At 38.2% G+C, this 24,696-nt stretch overlaps 1 protein-coding gene across 1 annotated transcript in view; it reads left to right on the top strand.

The window, feature by feature from the left end:
• ctnnbl1 (catenin, beta like 1) overlaps window positions 1-24,696 on the top strand; it is a 56,788-nt gene that overhangs the window by 13,865 nt on the left and 18,227 nt on the right. Inside the window, exons 9-13 of the mRNA XM_044211296.1 lie at window positions 115-173; window positions 817-965; window positions 4,882-5,063; window positions 16,010-16,107; window positions 17,602-17,682. Coding sequence (XP_044067231.1) covers window positions 115-173; window positions 817-965; window positions 4,882-5,063; window positions 16,010-16,107; window positions 17,602-17,682 — 569 coding nt within the window. The remainder of the gene's footprint in view (window positions 1-114; window positions 174-816; window positions 966-4,881; window positions 5,064-16,009; window positions 16,108-17,601; window positions 17,683-24,696) is intronic.

Below are 24,696 nucleotides of genomic sequence, written 5' to 3'. Positions count from 1 at the left end.
CTTCTGCTCCATAAATGTCTGTTTTTGCAACCATCTCAATTTTATCTCCCTGCTGTCCTGTTATTCCATTTTTATCTCTTAGTCTTCCCCCCTCTTTATTTCTCTTTTCCACAGATACCAGAGAACTATTGGGAGAGATGGATGGCATTGATGTGTTACTGCAGCAATTATCTGTAAGATTTTGCTTTTACTCTCTTTTTAGTTTGCTCTACCACTACCCTTCTTATTTACCCATCATCCATTTGAGCCTTGCAGGGGTAAAGCTCAGTAATTTCTAAACATGAGCATCTCCAGACCCAAGATTTAACATGAGCAGTATACTGTGTGGTGGTGCTCTAACCTGTGGGTCCACATCAAAACCCAGTCTAACCCTTTTAACCCTTTTTCAGCCTTATGCTTAACCCCAGCCATACATATGATTAATCAAGACCATAGATGAATTTTCATGCAGTTCTCAGCATCGTGTGACATTTCGTGGACTGCAAATTATAGTTTATAACCTACCAAATTAGCTATTAAAGTTCTCATTGACCAGCATTTTGGTAGTGGCTGTTGGCATTTCCCCACACTGTTTCTTTTTGTTCTCTTAATTATAGTACAGACCTGGCTAATATTTCTGTCATGCTAGGCTTATTCCCTCTCATCATTAAAGGAGCTCATATTGCCCACATTCCCAAACTACTCTAATAAACATTTCAGAAACTGTTCTTTGTGTTAAAAAAAATTTCCTTCTCATGCAAAAGCAACATGCCTGCCTTGGTTTCCTTTCTAAGTGCTCCCTTCATCAGTGCTCTCTCCCCCTGCCTTCTGTGTCAGGTGTTCAAACGTCACAACCCGTCCACAGCCGAGGAGCAGGAGATGATGGAGAACCTGTTTGATGCTCTGTGTTCCTGCCTCATGCTGCCAGCCAATCGGGACCGCTTTCTCAGAGGGGAAGGGCTTCAGCTAATGAATCTCATGCTTAGGTGAGGCTGCAGCATACTCTCTAAGAAATACCAGCAGTGGGACTCACTCCTTGGCTACTCTAATGTGGAAGTGGAACAATTATTGTTTCTAATTTGTACATATTTTTCCCCTCTGTCAGCCTCCAGTCACTTGTAGATTGCAGATGTGGATTTTTTTTGTAAACAACCAAATGTTAAGGTCTAACAAACGTTTTGAGTATTTTAAATTGTACATTGTTTACATCCATGTTTGCTAGCTTGCAGTCTTCTTCATTGCCTTTTTTGGCACACATTTAAGTTTCAAATTCTTTATTGTCATGCAATTACAGTGAAGCAGTCGCTGGCAATGAAATTCTTAGTTCTCAGACTCCCTCGAACAGTGCAACAACAAAGAACAAAGAAAATCATGCAAGTAAAGATTTGAATCTAAAATACAAGTGAAATACACTCCCCCCCCAATTGTTACAGTTAATGGATTGTAGACACAATTGCACAAGTGTTTTGTTATTATTTTATTTTTGTTATGAAATACCAAACAACTCATGTTTGACTAAGAGAATCCTCTTGAGGGAGCAGGAAACCGTAGTAGAGAACTTCTTTCATACATTTATTTTGAACAGTCTTTGAGCTTGCAGGAAGCTGTGGCAACAGAAACTCAGAAGTCAGCTGCCAAACAGCAACTTTTGCGTTGCAAGCAGCTTTACAAATCATGTACATCTTGCAGTGGATAATGTAACTTGAGTGAGTGCATCAGTTGAATTCAGTTGAGGCAGGACAGTTCATTTTAAATCAGACTGTGCAAACACTTCAGCAGGCGCAGTGTTTGCTACTTAAGCATTGATCAAGTGTGAATAAATTGTGAATTTGTGATGTTACTGGCCATTTATTTGTTCGTACAAGTTTTTGGATTCATCTGAGTCAGAGATACAAGAAAATATTTATTGCAATACTGCAGTGTAGGTTAGTTTTTCCTAAACTCGTCACACAATTTCCTGAAACGTATGTGTCCTCACATCTCATTTCAAAGCCTTTTTAGGAAAGCCCTCCAATGCTTTCTGTACTGTGAAAATTTAAACACTCATACAGCACGTCTGTCTACTCTATTGCCCGGCGAGACTGCCATTCCAATCAATCAACAGTTGGTGTAGCGCAGCAAGGCAGAGATGTGACCTTAAAGAGTCATAAAGACACATTATGTGCATGTATGAAACCTTCACAGTTTCTGCACCCCTGCGCTGATAATCACATCACTGGACACATAGATTTAAGGCTTGAATCAATATCTCATTATTGGAATGCAAAACCCCCTTTCTGTTAAATCATCCACCAGGGAAACAGAGGAAGAAAAAGACAGAAAAGGAGGATGAAAAAGACCAGATCAAGATATGACTTCTAGAAACCAATTGTGTATTTGTAAGAATGCAAGATCGTTTAATTTCTGATTTCATTCTACCTAATACTTACAGTGCACAGAGTACAGAACATGAGCTTTGTTTGGAACAAGGTGAATATTGATAAGCACAGGTGGATTTATACTTGTGTGTTAAACAGCAATCCTACCACAGATACCACAGATATCACCACCACAACACAACATGGATTAAGCAGATACCCCCCTATCACATTCACATTATTTTGTTCACTTTTTGAGAGCAATAATGGGAAAGTTTGCCTTTTCTACTAATTCATGAAAATAAATCCAATGCTGTGCAATCCTTAATCGCTCAAATAATCATGTTGACATTCGTAATTTTACTTTGTGATAGAAAGCGATCAACATAACATAACATTAGGGCTGCATAATTAATCAAAATATTATCGAAATGGCAATATGGCCAAGTGCAATATCCAAATCACAGAAGCTGCAATTTTTTGATAAAGTGTGTGTGACAAAACAACATTATAATTAAGTACTGTAGTGCTGCAGATATGGCCTGCCCTACAAATCGTATTCTCCAGATGTAAGAAAACATGTTGGTTTGGTCAGTTTACTCTTCACAGGAAGTAGTACTCAGCCTTTGAAAACAGTTGTTTAATATCTTCTGTGGCTCTGAAGGGAGCTTTCTAAAGTCTGAGAAAATAACCCTGATTATATCATAGTGATGATATCATAGTGATGTTATCAGGGTTTTCTCAGATTAGGTTTTAGACTTCAAATTTTTAACAGAAAGCTTGCATTACAAACTGGAGGTGTGGGGTGAAGATATGAACCTTCACCAGTTAGTAAAAGATGGTCTAAAGAAGAAATGCTACTGAGTTGCATCATAGGAAATGTAGGATCCAGATTTTTGGGAGTTAGGATATCTTGGCCCCTGCTGCTTTGATTTTGACTATTCTTTTTTAAATCTGTCTCTTGTGTCCCCAACTTCATGGAAGTGCAATACTAAATTGCTGGAGTGCCCCTTTAACACAGCAAAGTTCCAAGTTTTCAGTATATCCTTCATTATCAGTTTCATTATAGTTTTCAAGAGATCAGCTCTTGCTTTCTATCCAAGACACAGTGCAGCTGCAAAATAAAAATGAAAAAACGAGAAAGTAACAGAAAAGAGAAATAATAATCTCCACTCACTGAGGCACATATATTGGTTTTCCATCAAAAACTCAATTCACACCATGCCTCTTCAGCTTTGTGCTACATACAGATTTTGCACCTGGTGTCTTGATGAATTCCTGGCCCAGCTAAATGTTTGTCAGTCCAGACACTTCCTCCTAAAATGATGTACCACAGCCATTTTTATAGACACATGTCAAAGAACCATACACATATACATAGTTCATGGTGAGTATAACACCAATAGTTTAAAAAAATTATATCATTAGATATAATTTTATCACTTTTTTTTTTTTTAAAGTATCTTCAACATTTTTGAACCTAGAGCTATCCTGTCTTTTATGTTGCCATTTTCTGATCACATTTGAGAATGTTTTGGTCAGACTTTGGGGTGTATAGGCTGATCACATCAGTCAGCACAGGTTAATAAACCTTTCAGCCGGGGCCCATCTTTGCTTCAGTCTAATCATAAACCTACTGCTGCTGTCATGCTAGTACCCACTAGCCATCGACATTTTGGGTTAACAACGGCATAGTTGAGTTAAGTCAGCTGTCTAACAGCTGAATTGCCTAGTTTCCCTTCGGAAAGTACACTGTATATCGCTCCCCCCCGGCCTCTCCAGCCGTCCATCATATATATTGTGTCTGTCTGGAGAACCAGACTCAACTGCCTGAAATATGTGTCCCTCCTCTGAGATAAACACTGTCATCTGTCATTGGTGGGAATGGAGGAAGTGACACTGTGACAGACAGCTACATTTCTTGAGAGGAGGCATGGGGTGGGGGGTGTAGACAGAGCGGGAAACAGTTGGTGTCCCTTATCATGCCAATGCTTTGATGATGGAAAACAGATGAATGTCTACATTACAATTTATTTGTTTTTCAGAACACACATTTTCAGGTTTATTGTGGTACTTTATTGTCTGGCTGATTTATCTGCTACCTTGAAACAGGTTTTTTTTTATAATGTATTTTTTAAACTTGGACATTTCTTTAGTTTCCATGATTTTGGTTAAGAGATTTTGTGGCTCTTGATGAGAATTATGTTCTTTGTAGTTGAGTTAAAGGTACACATTTTGTCATAGCTGAACTGTGAGTTGTGGGTAAAAGCATAACATTTATTTTATTTATTTGATTCATTTGGAGTTCTCATTTGCAGTATACTGGTATTAATATAAATTAACTAAATGTTGTATATGTGAGTTTATGTGATATGTAAAAATAAATACATGAAAATAGTGTTGTGTTATTAAGGTTTATGGCAGCTATCTTAAATGTAGACATACCTTTTGAGGGCACTTCATTGGAAATGTCCATGTTTTTTATATCTATTGAAACAACATTAAGTATCTCTAACTTCATCATTGTGTCCTCTCTTTTCTCCAGAGAAAAGAAAATGTCTCGAACCAGTGCTCTGAAGGTCTTGGACCATGGGATGATTGGACCAGAGGGAGCAGATAACTGCCATAAGTTTGTGGACATCCTGGGCTTGAGAACCATCTATCCACTTTTCATGAAAACCCCCAAGAAGATGAAGAAAAGTGGTGCTACAGAGAAGGAGCATGAAGGTCAGTCACTAATTAGAACAAGGCAACAGCAGACAAGATTTCTTAATGAAGGCTAGAAACATGTCACTCTGTTTTGACCTGTTATAGTCTTGTGACCCGTTGTGCCAAGCAGGGAAAATGTTATAACAAACAGATAAAGGAAACAAACTAATGGAAATCTAATGGAAAATGGCTTTTATTTCCATAGTTCCCACATGTCCTGGAAAACCTGGATTGCGGACTAGTTCAAGCACTGTAGTAAATTGCTGAAAAATTAGAGATGTTACATGTCCTGGAACTGGGAAATCTTGGAACTTGCTATGTTCAGGACCAACAATGATTCAGATGGTGGTTAAGGGCTGGGAGCATTTTTACTTGGCAACATTAGATTTTGTTGTAAAATGCATAAATGCCCTGCAAAGTTTTGAGCTAGCCCATGTGCTCCGGTTTCCCTACACATTTGCATGCACATGAAGCTAAGCAATATATAAAAGTGACAGGTGACAAGTGTGACTGGAAGGTAGCAAGAACCCCAATAATTAAGTTGATCTATCTGTTATTAGTTATGTTGTGCTCATTCAAGCTTAAGGAAGTTTAGTTGCCTTTTTGTTTGATATTGTTTTACATAAATGCACTCTTTAATTTGTGTTATCTTGTGTTGTGCACTTTATCTAAATCTCCCGAACCACATCCAGTTGTCGGCATTCATCATGTGGGTCCAACTCTGGATAGTTAACCTATTTAAATTTATAAATCTGACGATTTTCAAAAAATGAAAACCCCATTTTATACCGTTTATGTTTGTTTTTTTTATTTAAAAATATATTTTTTTTACAATAGCCATTCAGTGTATTTGCATTAAGTAATTATCTCTCTATATAATAGTTTTTATTGGTAGTGGTGGAGCCCGCCATTCCCACGCAGATTGCCTACCTCAGTGTAATCAATGTAATCTTGTGCAATTTTATCTCATTGTGATGGAATCAGATTTTTCAACAAGAAGGCACAGAGTGCCAGAAGGTCACTGGTTTATAATAACAATAATTGTTTCAAATGTAATATATTTCCACAGATTTTGAATAATTTAGATTCCCCAGAAAAATCTGTTCTTAGTCATCCAATTAGTTTTAACTATTCCAAATATTTAGATATTTTATTCATACCTGATTAGCAAAAAATGGCATTGACATTCATTCAAAGGTTCCATGAATATGATGCCTGAGGTGTTCATGGTGTAGATGATGATTGACAGTTTTAAGGCTACTTTTCTAACGTCCTTCAAATCTCACAACTTTTGTCATTTGTCAAATAAAATCTATAGATTGCTGGCTGAATTGAAGTGATTGCACTAATAATGATGGGGTAATTTCTTTCTTCTCCTGCTTCTAGTTTTCTGCAGCGTGTAGTGACACACGTTTCCTGCAGACACACTCAATCCTAATCTGTTGATGTATCACGGTGTTGCTGCCTCTTTGTCCTGTCAGTTTACACTACCAATCCAATCTTGAGTGATTTTCCTGCCTGCACTCTTGAACCTCCCTTGGCTCAGAGTGAGAGATAGGAAGGGCAAACAAGAGCCAGGGAGAGAAAAAAATAGGATGTCCATGTGATACAGGGTAAGAGAATAAAATAGTGAAGAGACTGAAAGAAAAAGAGGTAGAAACCCTGTCCATCTCTCTGCTCTTTGTTTGATTGCCTACGTCCAAAATTTGGATCTCTCTCTCTCTGTGTGTATTAATTAAGTTTGATTCATCCGGTGGGGCTTCCCAGCCCTACAGAGGAGAACAAATTGTCCTCCATTGTGTCTCACCCAGGGAGTGGATGAATTAACCATTGACCTCCTCAAGCAGCAGGAGGAAGAGTAGGGAAGATAACCCGTCAACAGTTAAACCTTTTCCCCCTGTGTGTTGAAGCCCCTGGCAAGGCAGATGCACACTTAAAAGACAGGCTTTGAAAAGAGATGAGGAAATCCACCCTCGAGGTTCTTTCTCCCAGTGAGGTTTGGCAAGTGTGGTCTAGATTTGTGTGTATTTCTCAGCCAAGGTTGGCAAGGTTGGATCTAGAGATCCACAGAGATCCACAGTATGATGATGCATGGAGTATTGAGAGAGAGAGAGAGAGAGAGAGAGAGAGAGAGAGAGAGAGAGAAAGAGAGGTGAAAATCAGTGTGATGCTGGCCTTTTAACTCAGCAACTCTGTTTGTTGACAGCTCCTGCTTGGAGTCTAAATGTTTTTAGTGATGTGTTCATAGTGAACCCCCTGGTATAGGTAGTCTGGGATACTTCAAAGCCAACTTTGTAAACTTGACAGTAACTTCTGATTGTTCCACATACTATATAATATATAATATATTGTTTAAAAAAGCATTAATATAGACTAATTTGGGTTGAAGGTGGAAGTAACCTGTGTCCATTACTACCCACTAAATAACGATCCAGTGTAAGTAAAACATATACAATTTTAACTGCTTTGTACATCTTTTACCAGCAAATATGACATCCTGTTGAACCTACTACATGTTGAAATATTGTTATAACCTTTTGTTTCAAAAGCATTTGATATGTAATTCTAAAAAAAAAATTAACTAAATTTATCCCAGTTTTAATAGATGGCTAGACAGCTTACCAACTTCATGAAATCCTCATGCTCCATCTAAAACCACACTCTCTACATTTTGAAAAGTAACCTCAGTTAGGGTATTAATACTTCACAACTTTCATATCGATCCTGTGGAGGTCAGATAAAAGTGGCATGTTAATTTTATTTTTTTATCCCAAAGCCATGTCAAAACCGTTTCAGACTTGTGTTTTGAGAGTGAATAACATTCACCCTAAAAAGAATAGAAGAGTAGCATTAAAACCATTATTGAAATAAAAAGGGGAACATGAAAAAAAAGAGGTGTTGTCAACTGTGATCAATTCATCCATCTTTGCTTGCATGGTAGTGACATTGTGTTCAGTTGGACAACGCCACCACAGTAAGGGCGGTTGTGCTAGAGAGCGCAACACATACATCATCTGGCGGATTAGTCTGTATTAAACCATACAAGTTAACAGTTTTGACAATTAAATATGCACATGCAAATGTGCAGCATTTATTTTTGAGTTTTCCATAATTAATTCATGTTGTCATTCTTTGTGATGAGAGTTGCAGCCTGTATAGGATTTCCCATCATGTCTCCATTGATTCGTCTAACAGCTATAGGTGTAATGAGATGACATAATATCAGGTGCATTGAGTGAACCCTCCTTCTCAGTAAGACTACTAATTGAAAATGCTGTGAATCAAGTGGTTCTCCAGAATAACACAATAACATTGTAGATTAATTAACTATAAGCCGCTTCAAACAAAAGTAATTAGGAGGTAGGGATCTCTCTGTCCCTCTCTCACATTCATTCCATGGCTCTTTCTATTATAAACCTTGGTGCAAAGATTGATCCCCGTGAAGTCCTTTCTGAAATTGATACAGCCCAAATGATCAGGGACTGCCAGGCCATATTAGCATTTAAAACAGCATAATTAATAGAGACATAGTAAGTGAATGGAGAAAAAAAACAGAAAGTAAAAGAAAAAAATCTGAACAACATTTTACATTTTTTCTGCTCATGAATATTCTTGTCACAACACTGATGTTCACCTTGTTTTGAGGGTCTCAGTTTATTGGTGTATGTGTACTCCGCCTGCCATTATCTATGAAATGAGATTGTATGATGGAAATTGGTGGCAGTTGGTTGTTATATTTAGGTGGCTAATGATGCGAGCGAGTGTGAGAGAGAACAGAAGTAAACAACTAATTTACATGGTGAGGCACAATAGTCATAGCTCCGTCTCCAGCTCCAACTCGGAATAGTGTTCCTTTGTGTGCTGGCGTGCATGTGGGTGTTTGTTTGGTGGAGAGAGAGCATGCAAGGGAGAGACTCAGGAAGGAAACGGAGGGTTTTGTAGTTGATATGTGTTGAATGCCATGCAAACACCTTTGAGTGTAGCGAATGCCCTTATCATGACCCTTATTTTCTAATGAATGCACTAAAATAGGTAATGAGTGAGGCATTCTAGCAGAAAGAAACCTGTATTAGAAAAATTGTCACATTTTGTGGCTTTGTCTTGTGGCTTTGTCTTTCTGTTGGAGGTAAGCAGTGAGGGGAAATACTTGGAAAAGCGTATTTGATGGAAATAGGAGGCTATTTTTAAAAATAAAACATTTTCCCCCCAAATTATGGTAGTTTCATTACAAAGATAAAACATGGAATTTTATCAGCTTATTATTTTATCACTAGTATCTATCATCTGATATTAACAAATGGAGATTTAGAAAGCATGACTACATAGCAGAATATATGAGACTAGATAAGTGTCTATAATAAAGAAACATGGTTATCTGGATTTAATGATGAAACTTACATCACATATTTCAGTCAAAAGCAGAGAATCAAATGGAGCTCTTATTTGATCATCTCCCCTCCCAGCACAGAACGCCTTTGGCACAGATTGAGATCAGTAACATTTTACATGATACAAGTTTGATTGTAATCTGTGTTGTCAGAGTCATGCTGTGTAATCCTATTATTAGTGTATTTCAGAGGGAGAGATTTGCTGTTAGATCCCTGTGTAAAGATGCATCTAATTAACATATTCATGTTTGGTCTTTCCTCTGGTGGGGATTGATCATGTTCCATCTCTGTAAACTCATACTCTAATGAAATATGCTGTGGTATATTCAGATTTTCCAACTGAAATTAAATTGCATTATTTTTTTGTCTGCTACAGCCTACATACCTGCTTTGTAAAACACTTATTCTGTGTTCTTTGAAGAAAAAAATCAGAAAACAAATATTTTTTGGTTTCATGACGCTGCCCCTTAGCTTTGCATTAATTCAATGGAGTACCGTTAGGTATACATCTACGTAGATGGATAACTTATTTTGATACAAAATCTTGCATAAAGCAGTAATGTCAGTGTTCTATTATAGGCAGAGCAGACAGTCATGTTGAGCCAGACAGCAGGCTTTGAACAACAAGCCACATTAGCTTTCCTGCTAAGTCTCCTTCTTATCAAACTTAAAAACATAAACACAGGTCTTGTCCTGCACCTTAGCTTGTTGAACAAGCGACCAAACAAACATTCACCAGGGAAAAGTGCACTGCTAACGTTAGTTTGCAGGCTAGATAGCTGATTAGCTGCTCAGCTGCAACACTCTAAACAGCATGTAAACATACCTACAAATGTCCCTTTGGTCCAGTTAGATGCTGGTGTGGTCCTTACTCTTCAATACCACAAACAACATGCTGTCTGCCCGTGACATGTAGGCTACAGTGCAAATTTGTTGACTTTGATTTTTGACTACAAAAAGGGATGACTAAATGTAATTTCAGTTGGACTTTCATAACTCCTTTTCATCTCAGCCATTTTGAAAGTATGGCATTATTTTGAAGTGGAACATATCGCAAACAGGAAGAAAATTGTAATATGCTGTATGTTTCATAAGAAATCTGAATGAAATAATGGGTTTTGTATATAGACAGAAAGAAATGTGTAAAAACTGTTGAATGTAGACTGGGCTATACTTTGTACAGATGTGCTTCATTTAGTCAACAGCACTGTATACAATATTACAAAATACAGTAATTTCTTCAAGAGCTGCCCTGTTCACTACAAGAACTTCTCCAGGAACCTTTTCAAGAACTCAGGAACTTTTCTTATAATTTTATCATAGGAATCTAGTTCCTGTTTTAGTACCTGGGTTGTAGTTTCTGCCTGCCTAAAGGGTTCTGCTCCAAAGGAGTCCACTTTGACCACAAAGTTCCCAGAACTATGGAACCAGAGGTACTAATTGCAGAAACTAAACTAGGAGATTATGGCAAATTAGACCAATGATGAATTAAAAAGCAACAGCAGCGTTTAAAGTTTCATACATTATCATTTCTTTCATCGCCGCACACTCTCTTTCAATCTCTTATGTTCTCAGCTCGTTTGCGCGCTCTCTATCTCTTTTTTTAAACTGTTGGTGAAGCTGACAACAAAGCCTAAGTCTTTTTTTCCCACGTTAATAAAGAACAAGAATTGTTCACCCCTCCTAATATTGATACTAGCCTCACCTAGTATTTTTTTTATTTATGTATTTATTTATTTTCAGGGGCAATGCACATTGATCAACATCACTGTAAATATTAGCCAAAAGGCTACTGTTGTCCCTTACTGGCTACTTGTTGGTAGATGTTAAGCCATTCTTCAAGTACGTCATTTTGTGAATGAAGCGGAACACAAGTTGTAGTTGCCGTGGCATCTGTGTTTGACCAATGACATTCAGCACCACAACTGTCCTTATAGTTCTTGAATTTTCAGAAAGCACTACCTCGGAATAGGGACTTTTTTGCCACCTTGAACGATCGTACAGGAACTAAATTTAGCCCTTGGTTCCTCCACTCAAAACGAAGCTTTAGTTCCTGAGTTCCTCATAAGTTTCCTGGTCCCCAGGGAAAGTTCCTCAGGTGCAAATGCCCTACAGGTAGTATTTTCCATGACCCAGGAACTAACCCTGGGATTCCACCGAGTACGGCTGCGTCCGCTCTGCTTATGAAACGCTCCCAGTGGGGTATGAATCCACTTGGATGACGGAACAAAACCGGGTCGCACGGTTGATTTCAACACCACAGTAAATTACAAATAAAACTCTTGAGGTTTTTTTAAAGTTGGCTGATTTGATGCCCATTGTACGCTGCCGGTGTGATTTGGACTTCAACATGTTGTCACTTGTGTCGACTTTGCTTAACTGCACTAAATGATACATTATGATGATTGTTTAAACCGACAATAGCATGTACACCATGTACCGCTAATTATTTGTCCTGACTTTCCTCTTCTTTCGTACACTCTAAGAGTTCAGAGCCAGAATTCATCCATGGTCCTTCAGACAGTGAATGCAGTCTCTGTAGCCCCTGACAGACTAGCCTGTGGTGCTGTGAGGCTGATTGCTCTCCCCAGGGCACAGATAGTCGAGGCCCAATCCGTCTCCGTGAAGTACCTCCTATCTGTTCTCCTCTGTCGTTCAGAACTACACTGCACTTCCTTCAGCTGCCAATCAATAATTTAATCCAGGCCACTCAGGGTTATTTGCATGTTGACTTAGTACTGTGGATTGCCTGGGGCAAAGATGAGGCAAACGGTTAAAGTCAACTTAAGTTCTCTTTGTGCTTCTTTTAAAAGGTGAAACTCTACGGAAGTCTCTGCAAATGCCACAGTTAACTCAGAAGTTGTAGTTGTTTAAATAATCAGTGCACTGGCTCCTAGGGAAGCCTGTGTTCATGTGATTGTCACTTGCAACAGTGTCACAAGCAATAGGAGGTTCTGTGCTGTCATGAACGATCATGTAGCTATTGCATTGAGCATAAAATGCTCTTTTTGTGAATGATACCTTACATTTTTCTTCACGGCCCTGTGGTGTGTTGTTCACGTTCTCTGCCCAGGTGTCCACAGCTGGTCCAAGTCCTCATAAACCTTCCATTTCTAGCTTTTCTTGTCCAGCACTCCAAGTTCATTGTGAGGTTAGTAGTGACCTCACATACTTAACAATTATAGGCTGACCCAAGATGAGGTAGCCTGCTCAGCTCTGGTGGCAGCTTACCACAGACTACATGGTTGTTTGAAATTTGTAACAGCCCTGTGCAACAAATTGGTTGTGCAAGACCAATGTAAAATCTTTATTATGCATTTGATTATTACTGCTTTGTATCAAAGAGATATTATGGACATTTTCCTTGGTTTCTTGTTTGTTCCTTGTTTTTATACTCAACATCAAGTGTTAAGCAAAGCATGTAAATGAAGTATTGATTGGACACCTTTATAAAGGCTCTTTCACTCAGGCTTGCCCTCTGTCTTGTACCCACAATGTAATCCCTCCTCCATCCCTTCACAAATCTCAACAGAGCGGTCGCTGTTTAGTTTTAAACTCTTTGGAGAGAGCATTCCACAGCCAGCGATCAATAGCTTCCCTGGCAGGGTGTGGAGGTGGCGACATCAATTACCGCTCAGATCAAGTTGATAAAGTAGCGTCCTTTCCGAAATGGCAGTTAGCCTCCTTGTCATTGTGTACAGGAAAAAAGGTTGTCTACATTAAAATAAAGGAATATTTGGACTGAACCTACCTGATGTACAACCAGCACACAGTTTTAACTACATGTAATAATGTAATAATAATATCATACCAGTTAACCCGATAGTTAGTCAGTAAAAGTGTGCATTTAAAGCACTTTATATGCTCTTCTGACGTGCCATAATATTCATGATTTTTGCAGAAATGTAACGGAGGATATTCATGATTTTTGCAGAAATGTAGGGGAGGATTTTACTGTGACAGGCAGATATTATATTATAATATACAAAAATCCCTTTAACACCTTAATTCAAATCAAGTAGATTGTTATTTTAGTCATAGATCCCTTAATTTGATCATTAATTTGAAAAGGTGAAAACTAAACCCCGTAAAAATACTTTTTCACAAGCCCTAAATTAAGGTAAACTAAATTAAATCAATTTTAAGGAGTGCACGACTTTCAGGTACCCCTTTTTAATTGATTATCAGTCTGTTTAAGGGGTTCTGAGGGACTACAAGACTAAGAGTCTACAGCAATGCGAGCAGCTCTGTGAAACTGTAATTAGGCACAGCGGTGCTTTGAGCTAAATGCTAATGTCAGGATGCTAATATGCTTACAATGACGATGTTTAGTAGGTATAAAGTTTACCATGTTCACCATCTTAGTTTCCTCGATTAGTATGTAAACATTTGCTGATTAGCACTAAACACAAAGTACAGCTGAGGCTGATGGGAATGTCATTAGTTTTGCAGGTATTTGGTCATAAACCAAAGTAAGAGGTTGGCGCTACATGATAAGCTGCAGGATCACCAAATTTATTACAATTCATCTTGAGTGGAACATGAATATAAATACCAAATTTCCTGACAGTCCATCCAGTTTTGGTCAAGACATTTCACTAAAAAGTAAAAATGTCAACCTGCTGGTTCCGCTAGAGGAAGTCAGAGGATCTCCAGAGGATCTCCAAAGTCAGTAGGCTTCATCCTCTGGGGACCATGAAATTTCATGGCAATTCATAAAATTGTTGTTGAGATATTTCATTCTGGATCAAGGTGGCTATTGCCATCCATAGAGCCCTTAAAATGTACCAGATGGCATGAAAGCAATTATTTTCACCTTAAAATATTTGGCCCCTTTTTAAGGTATAAATTAAGGGATGGCTTTCTTGTTATTTGGTCAATTTTAACGTTTTAACAACTTAAAATGCCCTAAACTCCTAATATATAGTAACTTAACTCGTAGTCACAAAACTCAAATTGTTGCTAGTTATTTATTAGTCATGAATATATATAGACATACTAAAGATTTAAAACCAGGTTTTCAGGGGTTTTAATTACATCATTCATACTGGGTAAATTAATGGAGTTGTAAGGTAAAACATTGAGGAATTCAGTTTGATAGTAAGAAGGGTATCAGAAGAGAACAGAAGAGTTTAAAATCAGCAGTTCTCTATTTCAATCGAAGGATTCTGGCTCACAGATTCAGCAGTTATTAGCAGAATTTAATTTATTTTAGCTTTTGGCGGGATATATTTTCTATTAGACCTTCTTTCTAAAGTAACACGACTCCAGTTTGTTTTGGATTGTATGTCAGTACATTTTCCTGCCTGTTTGTGTTGCCAATTATATTGGTAATTTTATGTAATGTATAATGTATATTCTGAAAGATTTAACATTGGCAGGTGTTATAACTATAGTAGCCTTTAGTTTTCTCAGCCTTCAAGTCTTGTGAGTAAGGACGCTGCGGGTCGTAGGGGATTGCAAAAAGAGAGCTGACAGCAAACACGACCCCTTTTAAAAAGCAGAAATGGGATTGATTCATGTACTCTTGTTGCTTAGCAACTGCAAAGCCTCGTTGAGAGAGAATATTGACCTCTTGTTGATAAAGTCCAATTACATTTTTTCCCCACTCTGTATGTCCAGAGATTTTAGACTGTCATATTCTGTTCCCCCTGTGTGTACAGTGTATTGTTGATTCAATATCATAGATAAATATTTTACTATGATTGTTACCTACTGGTGCAGCCTGTGAGTAAGAAGGTTTTTCAATGAGATAACACATCTTACATATGAATTGGGTTAACAAGGGCACTCCATGGGACTCACTAGTTTTTGTTACTAATTTAGTCAATTAACATGTTTTTAGACCCCCCCTCTTGTTAAATGGCCTCAGAGCTGCCACAGACAAATTTCTATCACCGTGAGGAATGTAATTTAGCCACGGCCAAAACTGTTGCACGTGTTCCAGCATGCCCTAAACTGAAAATTGATTTTCTAAATTTCATTAACATTTTCTCCTTCTCTTTAGTGCACTCTGTGTAAGAGTATCTGGTGGCTGCGTGCTGTAATTGCAAATTATCAAATGCTAATCGATTTGTTCTTTCTTATGGCTGTGGATGTATGTGTGAATGAGCTTTGCTGTCATCAGTTTGTTTCAGTTACTGTTTGTTTTAACTGAGGAGTGTAATGATAGCTCATGTGTGAGTTGAAGCACATGCACCTGTTGGGTTGTGAAGCCACTTTACTGAAAAACACAATCAGCTCCTTGATGAAGTGCTATCATGTAGGAGGCTTACATCCACCACCTTCAGCGTGTGTGTGTGAATGGGTGAATGAGAGGCAACATTGTAAAGCACTTTGTCCGTTAAGGTAGAAAACTGCTCTATAAATGTAGTACATTTACCATTTGGATACTGAATGTGTTTGTCTATGACAGTTAGTGGAGTGAGTCACTTGAAATTTCCTCAAAGAAATAATACGTGTGTAAAGATGTCATTTAAATAAATATTTAAACAACTATTAGAAAATGTTTCAGATATTGTCTTGGTGATATAAACAAGGAAGTTTTAGCTTTACTTCTCACTTTACTTTCCTTAGAACACGTCTGCTCCATCATTGCCTCCATGCTGAGAAATCTCAAGTCCCAACAGAGAAGCAGACTCCTCAACAAGTTCACAGAGAATGACTGTGAGAAGGTTAGTTTTCGTCATCTTCTTACTGTTTTCCTCTTTTGTCCTCCTTCCTTTTTTTTTTCTTTTTTGTATCTCCTGTGTTTGTGTGTCTAGCATCCTTATGCTTTGGTTTCTTATCCTTATGCTTTCTGGAGTTCCTTGAATCAGAACAGGTCCTACATTTTCTAAATTTAAATGCCCTGAAAACATATTTTAGCTGGTTTGAAGTGGGCGTGGATTTTCTTATACTGCCCATTAATACTTTTAGAATCTTCATTGGCTATTGTTAACATGGAATAAAGCCTTGTGCAGCTTTATTTATTTTGGATGTTAATATTTAATTCCAGGGTAGCTTAAACATGTGTAGATGGGAAGACAGTGAAGAGATAAATTGCTTTAAATACTAATAATTTTATTTGTTCAGGGCCTAATCATCAGCATGGCATTATCTTATTAATTTCCTATATGTTTAGAGATGCAGAAGTTGATGCTTTTACTGTACTGTACTGATCAAATGGGTGGTAAAGAAAATCAGAATGTTGCAAGAGCCTGAATTTTCAAACTTCACCCTCACTCTGTTCTTGCACGTACTTATCAAGGCCAACTACCTTGTATAACAGGCTTCTAAAGACAGAATATAACATGTCAGGAGTGACACAGAAGACATTTTGCTAGAACAAATCACTAGATAAAATGTATGATTATCATAAACTGGCTATATCTGAGTAGTTATCATTGTAATCTTATTTTTACCAGAGGGTAGAAGCAGAAATTTGCAACGGAGGTTAAATACATTCATGTTCACATTCAGGTCACTCAGTCAGGCGTCAGTGACTGCACTACACTGTATCTGTGTATACAGAACTCGAGAAAGTGATTAAAATATCAAACCTGACACCTTAGCTGCATTTTCTTTCCTGCTACTCCCACATCTCACCTCACATATACAAAAATGTCTCATATTTGGTGTGTTGTTCGCTTTAATAGGACACATGACTTTTTATGTAGAAAATGCCTGTCGAGCAAATCAAACGTGGATGTCTTCTTCGCCACTAAGCCATCCTAGAGTTTAATGTCTTTGACTATACGTTAATACAACAAATTAGAATCTTAAAAAATTAGATATTTGCTTGTCTTTGTTTTATACTTTATAAACCCTCCCTGTAACAATCTACGAGGTTGGCAGCAAACAGAATCAATGAATGATTAATGTGAGGAAAATGAAGACATAATTTGATCAAGGCTGAAATATCGCTCCACAAACATACTAACATATAGGGAGTGGACAATGCACGTGTATTATTAAGTTATAAAATCACATTTATCAAATTATTTTGGCTGTTATATATTTGACCCAAATGGTATTTTTCCATATTAGCCCTCCGAGTCTCATCTTGTTCTGTCTCTTCTTTGTGCTTTGTCCTTTTCCCTTGATATTTCTCTTATTTTCATGTTGCTTTCTTGTATGCTTCATCTCTCATTTTCTCTTCGTCTGCCTCTATTTCATTCTCTCTCCAGGTTGATCGACTGATGGAGTTGCATTTTAAGTACCTGGAGGCTGTTCAACAGGCTGACAAGAGGATCGAAGGAGAGAAACATGTAAGCATTTCTCCTTTTCCTTCCATCCCTCCCTCCAATCCTCTCACCCTCTCAATCTGTCCCCTCCGTCCTCCACTCTGTGCTGTCTCATTTACACTGGCTTCATATTATGCAGTTTGTTGGATAGATGTATTCACATTAAACATTGACGTTTTCAGCTTTTTGTTGACCACAAATTTAATGCCACTAAGGAGTTGTGTCTGACCAACACATTATTAGAAGTAGTGATGTTCTACAGTATGTCTTTAGTGTTTGAGTTATGAGTATATGAACCAAACCCGACCAGCAGTTTGAAGTGTGATGCTGAACTGATTGTAGCCTGAGAAATCCTCATCCAAACATGAACTGACACTGACCATCACAAGCCATAGACCAGACCAGACCTGTAAAATCATTAATGGTAGTAATAATAATGACATGCCATGTTAACATAATGACTGTCATTCATCATCCGTATCAATCAGTTCCTTTCAAAAACTCATCCAACATTAAGTTTAAATTCCACTTGAGTGAATTCATCCATAAGTCAGTGCCAGACAACATAACAACAGCTACTAATCTTAATAAACCTTTCATATTAATGTGTTGTTTTGGCTCGGTCCAGTTCCTTTGTTGTTGTTGCCGTGCAATGCCATGCATCATTAAACATTACACCTTTACAGTCAAGTAAAACCAGACCAATCATTTTGACAAAAAGCCTCTGTTCCTGTGCACAAAAACAGGAACAGAATAAAAAACTGTTAATTTTGCATTCTGCTGAGACCATGTAGCTGAAGCCTACATCCTTTAGAGGAACAAAATATGGGAGAAGGGAATGGAAATGTATAGAAATTTACACTGCAGCTGATGAATGACTGCTGACCACTGAAGCAGAGAAAACTATGTCTGAAATTTCATGTCTGGGAAAAGCAGGTGTAAAATCTGGTATACTGTTTTATCTGACACATATAGAGAGTGAGAAGCTCTCAGTTCAGCACAACAACAAGACAAAAGAACAGCACTGCAACAGTCTGATATTTTTCAGTGCTGTTCTTTTTCACACAACTTTACCTTTCTGTTTCTTGTAGGTTCCTCCTCCCTGTTTTTCCCCTGACTTGTAATGGCTTATAGCAGCTCCAGTCCAGTGAGATTAGATCGGAGCAGCCTGTAAAAGTTATTAAGTAGGCTGTAATATTTTCAGAAATAATCTAGTCAAAGGAGTAAGTTTTACCAGCATAACTTATTCAGTAACTGATCTTTTTTGTTGAGCTGATAACATCCAGTTATTTAACTAATATTTCCTCACATGCTGCCTTCCTCTTGCGGGATGAATGCACACATGCAGTTCCAATATTCCGAGTTCAGCAGCAGAAAACACTTTCTTTAGCACTATTACTTTCCAGCACAGCGCACATGAAAACATTTTGGCATTCTATCTTATTTAGCAGAACTTTATGCATATCAGAGGAACTGAGACTGAGCTCATTTACATCTGCAGTCTTAGTAAATTATCCGCTAAATAGAAAAATTGCGGTGATAATTTGCAACAGGCTTGGTAGTAGATTTGCCACACACCGCAGCTCTCATTATTGCTGAGCAGGTTGCAGCTTATCACAAAGTGTGTGCTGGTTTGCCTCGTAACCTGAGGATGGTTTAAATATGGTGATATTCCACATCACTACATCAGGAAATTGAGAAATCGGTCTGTATCACTGGGTGAAAATGTCCGATAAATTTTTTGTTTTTAGGCAAACAATTTTTTACGTTTTCAGAGCTTGTCCTTGGTCTAATCTTTCTATAAACCGAATTTTTTAAACCTCAAATCAACCTGCTGAGGAACAAATACGGAACGATAACCTTCCATTACAATTGTCTACAGACAGAAAAAACATGGAGTCCAGTGCAATCCCATTACACATTCATGGTTGACTTTATCACCAACTACATAAAAAAAAAAATTCAAATTGCATTCAAGATGTTCAGATATCAAACACAATCAGCTTTTATAAAGGGTTGGGATGTGTGATCAAAATGTTGTCTCTTTTTAGTAGATAAGATGTGCAGTTCCACACAGTGTCACATCCAAAGCCATGAGGGAAGAGACCCCAAAAAAACATCACAATCCTGCTGATAACAATATGACAGTTTACAGAGGAATAGAAAGCTTGATAGCTGTGTGTGAGGGCCCTATTGAGCTGTGTGTGTGTGTGTGCGTGCATGTGCGTGTGTGTGTGCACACGCTTGTCAGTGTGTTGAGCTGTGGGCTAGACAGACCGATGGAGGGATACAGATACAATATAAGTGGTCAGGTAGGGATAATGGCTTCAACAGAGAGAGAAAGAGCATCCCGTCCTTAAAAAGGCAAAAGAAAAAAGGCAGGTAGAGGTATTGTAAATATCTGAACAGTTAAAAAAGGAGGAGTGGGCTGTTTAAAAAGGGGAAATGCAGGGAAAAGGAGATAGAAAAAGGAAGAGAGAAGGAATTTGAGGGAATGATGAGGGGGAGGGACGTGTGGGTGGAGACAGATAAGTGTGAGATTCGTATCTAAAGATGACAGAAGATTCATTTCTGAGACAGACATCGTGGTGGGATTGCCAAGAAAAGGCCAGACAGCTTGACATTTTCTCTCCCTCCCTCTCTTTTTCTCCTTTTCTCTCTCCCTGTCTTCCTCTGTCACTCTTTCATCTCTTCCTCCGGGATGGCAAAAATATGACTTTTTGATACCCTGGTGATAAGAAACCTTGTCTGCGTGTGCCACTATCTTTGAAGCCACACTGTTAGTCTTCCCCAGTTCAGAGCCATATTATGAGCCAGACTCACATAAGGCAGAAAGTGATAAAATACCTATTTGTGAAAATAAAAAAGGGCTGTTCAAAAAAGTCATAATATCTTATTAACGTTTTACCACCGACTGCTCAGCTCACAGGACTATAGCACCATGTCGAACTTTCTCAGACTGCTAGTAGTATGTAAAGTTACATGAATTTGTAATATATTTTTTTAATAGATTAGACTCTCGTCTTTTCTGCTAATCATCAACATATTAACATTGCCGCAATAAGCATGTTAGCATGCTGAAATTAGCATTGAGCTCAAAGCACTGCTGTGCCAAAGTACAGCCTTACACAGCTGCTAACATGGCTGCATGGCCATTACATACATATCCCAAACATCGTTCAGGAGAAAACATATCTTAATAAATAGACCAATCGTAAAAATAGGCAAGACAAAACAACACTGCAAAAATCTTTTTTCATTTGTTGAATTGGTTAAAGGCACAGTCTTAAGTGCAAAAACGATATATCTAAGTATGCAGAATAATCTCATTTAAAATAGGATTTAGTATTGAGAAAAATTACACGTGATGCTTAAACGATGTGAGTGAGCCTTATTTTAGGAGGATAGAGCTTGTATGTAATGGAATGTTTTTAGGTTCACATCCTCATGTGAACATACTCACCGTCAGGTGCAAAGAAGCAGAATTCATCCCTGAAGAATCCATGTTTAATTTCAGCTCACTTTAGAAGTTAATAAATATCTTGAATTTTGGAGTTTCACTACTAACTGCTAATTTTTTGCTAGGTTTGAGGTCTGATAGTGTTTTGCATTGACCTGATTTTTCAGCTAGTTTCAAGAAATGTTTTGAAGTCATTCTTGTTTGTTTGTGGATGGGTATTTTTTGCAGTGTAGTGATTTCTTTTTTAATGTATTGCTTTGGATCTAAAATGATTCTGCTGTAACACATTACCAATTGGTTTTTATGCCCTGTGTAGCCCAGTGGATTGAGCAAAATGGTATGGTTTCATTCCTACTGGTTTAATACTGAAAACACTCAGATGATACTGTAAGTCTGTGTGAATCAAAGATGAATGTCACATGTTATGTTAAATAAGGTGATAAAGACGCCAACCCAGTTCTGTCCAGCGCCTCAGCTGAATCGGCTGCTGTCAGCAGCTGCGTTTTATCTCTCTCTGCCGTGCCTTTTGGTTTCCCCTAGTTAAGCCTGTTTTTAAGGGGCAGTAAGCAATATGTTTTTCCTCTGCAACATATTATCCACAGATTTCTCAGGAGGATAGCAAAGAAAAAGCTGCTGCTGCTTTTCCTCTGCATCTCCAGCCCAGTCCCTTTTTAATAAGCTGCTTATTTTCCTCCCACCTTGGTATCTCTATTCTTCCCTCTCTTTCTATCTTTCTGATTCTCTCCTCTCCCTTAAAGCTGCTTTTCCCATCCTGCTATATTTCTCATTTTTGACTTCCTTCCCCGTCTCCTCTGTTTTTTTTCATCCCTCTTTTCCTGTCTTTTACTCACCCCCAACATCCATTATTCTTCTCCTCCCTCCTCTCTTAAGTGTCTTGTTTTTCTCTCCATATGTGGTCTCCTTAATTTTCATATCCTTTCTTTTGGTTGCATCTTCCCTGCTTCCTTCCCTGCTTGCTTGTGATCCACTCAATTATGCCTTTTCTTCTTTTGCGTGTTCTTTCTGTGTCTTTTCATTCTCCCTTCATCCTCCATTTCTGTCTTGCTTCCTGTCTTTCACATCATCCCCTCCCTCCTCCTTCCCTCCATCACTCCTTCACACCTTCTCCCTATCCTTCCTTCCCTCTTCTCCTATTATCTCTCCTCCTTCCTAATTCCTTCGTCTTCTCTAATGCAACTGCTTTCACCTCTCTATCCCCACCTCTTTTCCTTCCAGACCTTCCCTCTGCTCTCAGCTTGTTGGTAACAGCTCAGATGAAGCTCAGCAAAACATGTCTGAGGCCGACCTCAATACTGTAAAATGCCTGAGTGCACTTTCCTAGCACCTAAGAACCTAGTTGCTCGTTGTGTTTTGTGTGTGTCTGAGAGTGTGTGTGTTCTTTACTGGGCTGTAGCAAGACTGTACAGCAGAAATGGGCTGGTTTAGTATTGCTGACAGTAGATATTTTCAAAGAAAGTCTGTCTTAAGTTGGAATTGCACTTGGATGTGATATATTTTGTTTTCTTAAATGTCTTCCAAGAATAAATGCTGTCTCTCTCTCTCTCTCTTTTGTTTGTCTGTGTCACATCTTGTTTATCTTCCCTTCATCATTGCTCTCAATTTTCCTCATCCATCATTCCTTCAAAAATCCCTGTGCTTAATTTATTTCATTTGTTGAGGATGAGGGAGTGGAGCACACAGCAGCTCTGAGAAATTTGGGTCCAAAACTTACTGCTCCTGCAGTGCAACCAGCACATTCATGTTTGGATGGTTTATTTCAACTTAAGAGCTTTTACCTTTTAAGTCCAGTTTATTTGGACAGGTTATTCATTCTTAGATTGCACCAAAATTGCACGAAGATGCCTGAAAATGTCTCAGTCCTAAAGAACTGTGGAGGGGTTTATTTAACCTATTTCCTTATTTATGTTCATATGCATCTAATTTGTAACAGCTAATAAGTTTTGGAGGAAAAACTAACATTCTTTGAAATAGAGAGAATTACCAAAGAAATAAAATAAAATATAGGATGTACTTAGGACCTAACAAAGGACAGGAATGCATTGTGCTTTATTCATGCATCCCTTTACAAACAGCATAGAGGCTGCTAATTCTTGTAAGGCATTGCAATTAGGATTGGGGTTTGATAGCATTTTATACAATCTTAATCCAATATAGAATATGCTTACTAAATCTGATTTCAGTATTGAATCTGCTTATCAAATCTCAATCCATTAAAATCCCTTATTGAATCCATTTAGGTTTAGCATTCAACTTTTGAAGAAACTAAAGTTATAAATAATTAGAACTCAAAAGATTCAGCTGTAATCTGTCGGGTGAGAGGAGAGAAACAGTTTTAAATGGCAGCCAAATTAATTTTCACAACCTGTCACTACAACCTGAACATGAGATAAGATAGAACTCAGTTCATCGCAAAATACATTTTTCTGTGCCAAAGATTTTACATAGCAAAATACTGTAAATGTTCATAGTGGCAGTAGATATGAAATGTCAAAATATGTATCTGGCAGAGTGAAATAATAACAGTAGCCTTTTGACTTTGGCACGCCTTATTTTTCACAAGCAACTTTCTCCACACATAGAGGTCCTGATTCAGAACTAGCAAACTGATAACCTTAAATTATTGATATAATATGAATGAAAGTTTAACTGGGTGAATGCGACTCCTGAAATTGACATGATGTGATCAACTAGATTGTTTTACCAGAGAAGATGTATCACTCTGTGTTGTGAGAAGCTCAAAAACGTAAGTCCACACTCTGGTGTTACAGAGTGGAGCTTCTTCCCTCTCAAAAGATCTTTGACTACAGATGCTGGCTTGGTTGCCAGTCAACAAAAAAAAGATACAGGACTTACCTGAACCACAGTGAACTCTACTAACTTTAAGCCGTTGCTCCACTTATTCCCCACGGCATGGTCAACCAATAGACGCAAACATAAACTAACCAAAATAGAGGGTCATAATTCATTGTCCATCCCAGTCTCAACGAAATGTTGCTCAGCATACATCAGCAGCACACCACTCTCAGGCGTCCATATCTGTACTCTCCTTTTCCCTCCTGGCATCTGCCCTCAGGCCAGCTCATAATACGTAAGACTCATGAAGCTAAAAGTGCAGTAAGAGCCCCCTGCCCACACCCAATGGCCACAAGGGGCAACAATGAGCACATTCCACACTCGAAAACTAACTTTGACAAGTGACACATAAGTGAGAGTTATGCTTTATCTTTAGTGTTTTTAAACAGTATTTTTCATTTTTGCAAGAGAAAAGACTTTAAGGATGGCAAACTGGTTGGTTTGGCAAATGCACTTCTGGTTAACTTCCAGCATTTTAACGTTTGGACAGAGTTCAGCTCAGACTGAATGATGTTGTGTTCTTGGTAGCAAATACCTCCTCCCTCCTGGTAACACTGCTGTTTTGCTTTGCCCCACTTTGTGAACAAACTCTAATTGATGTGCGCCCAAAGAAAAGGGCTGTACTTTTTCTGGGAGATTATTAAAACTTGAAATCGGCACGTTGCCTTGTGTTCTCACAAAGTTCCAGTTTTTTCCTCAAAGTT

The sequence above is a fragment of the Siniperca chuatsi genome, linkage group LG10 (assembly GCF_020085105.1).
Source record: "Siniperca chuatsi isolate FFG_IHB_CAS linkage group LG10, ASM2008510v1, whole genome shotgun sequence".
Lineage (NCBI taxonomy): Eukaryota > Metazoa > Chordata > Actinopteri > Centrarchiformes > Sinipercidae > Siniperca > Siniperca chuatsi.
The sequence above is the reverse complement of the archived record's forward strand: the minus strand, read 5'-3'. Positions and strand labels throughout refer to the sequence as shown.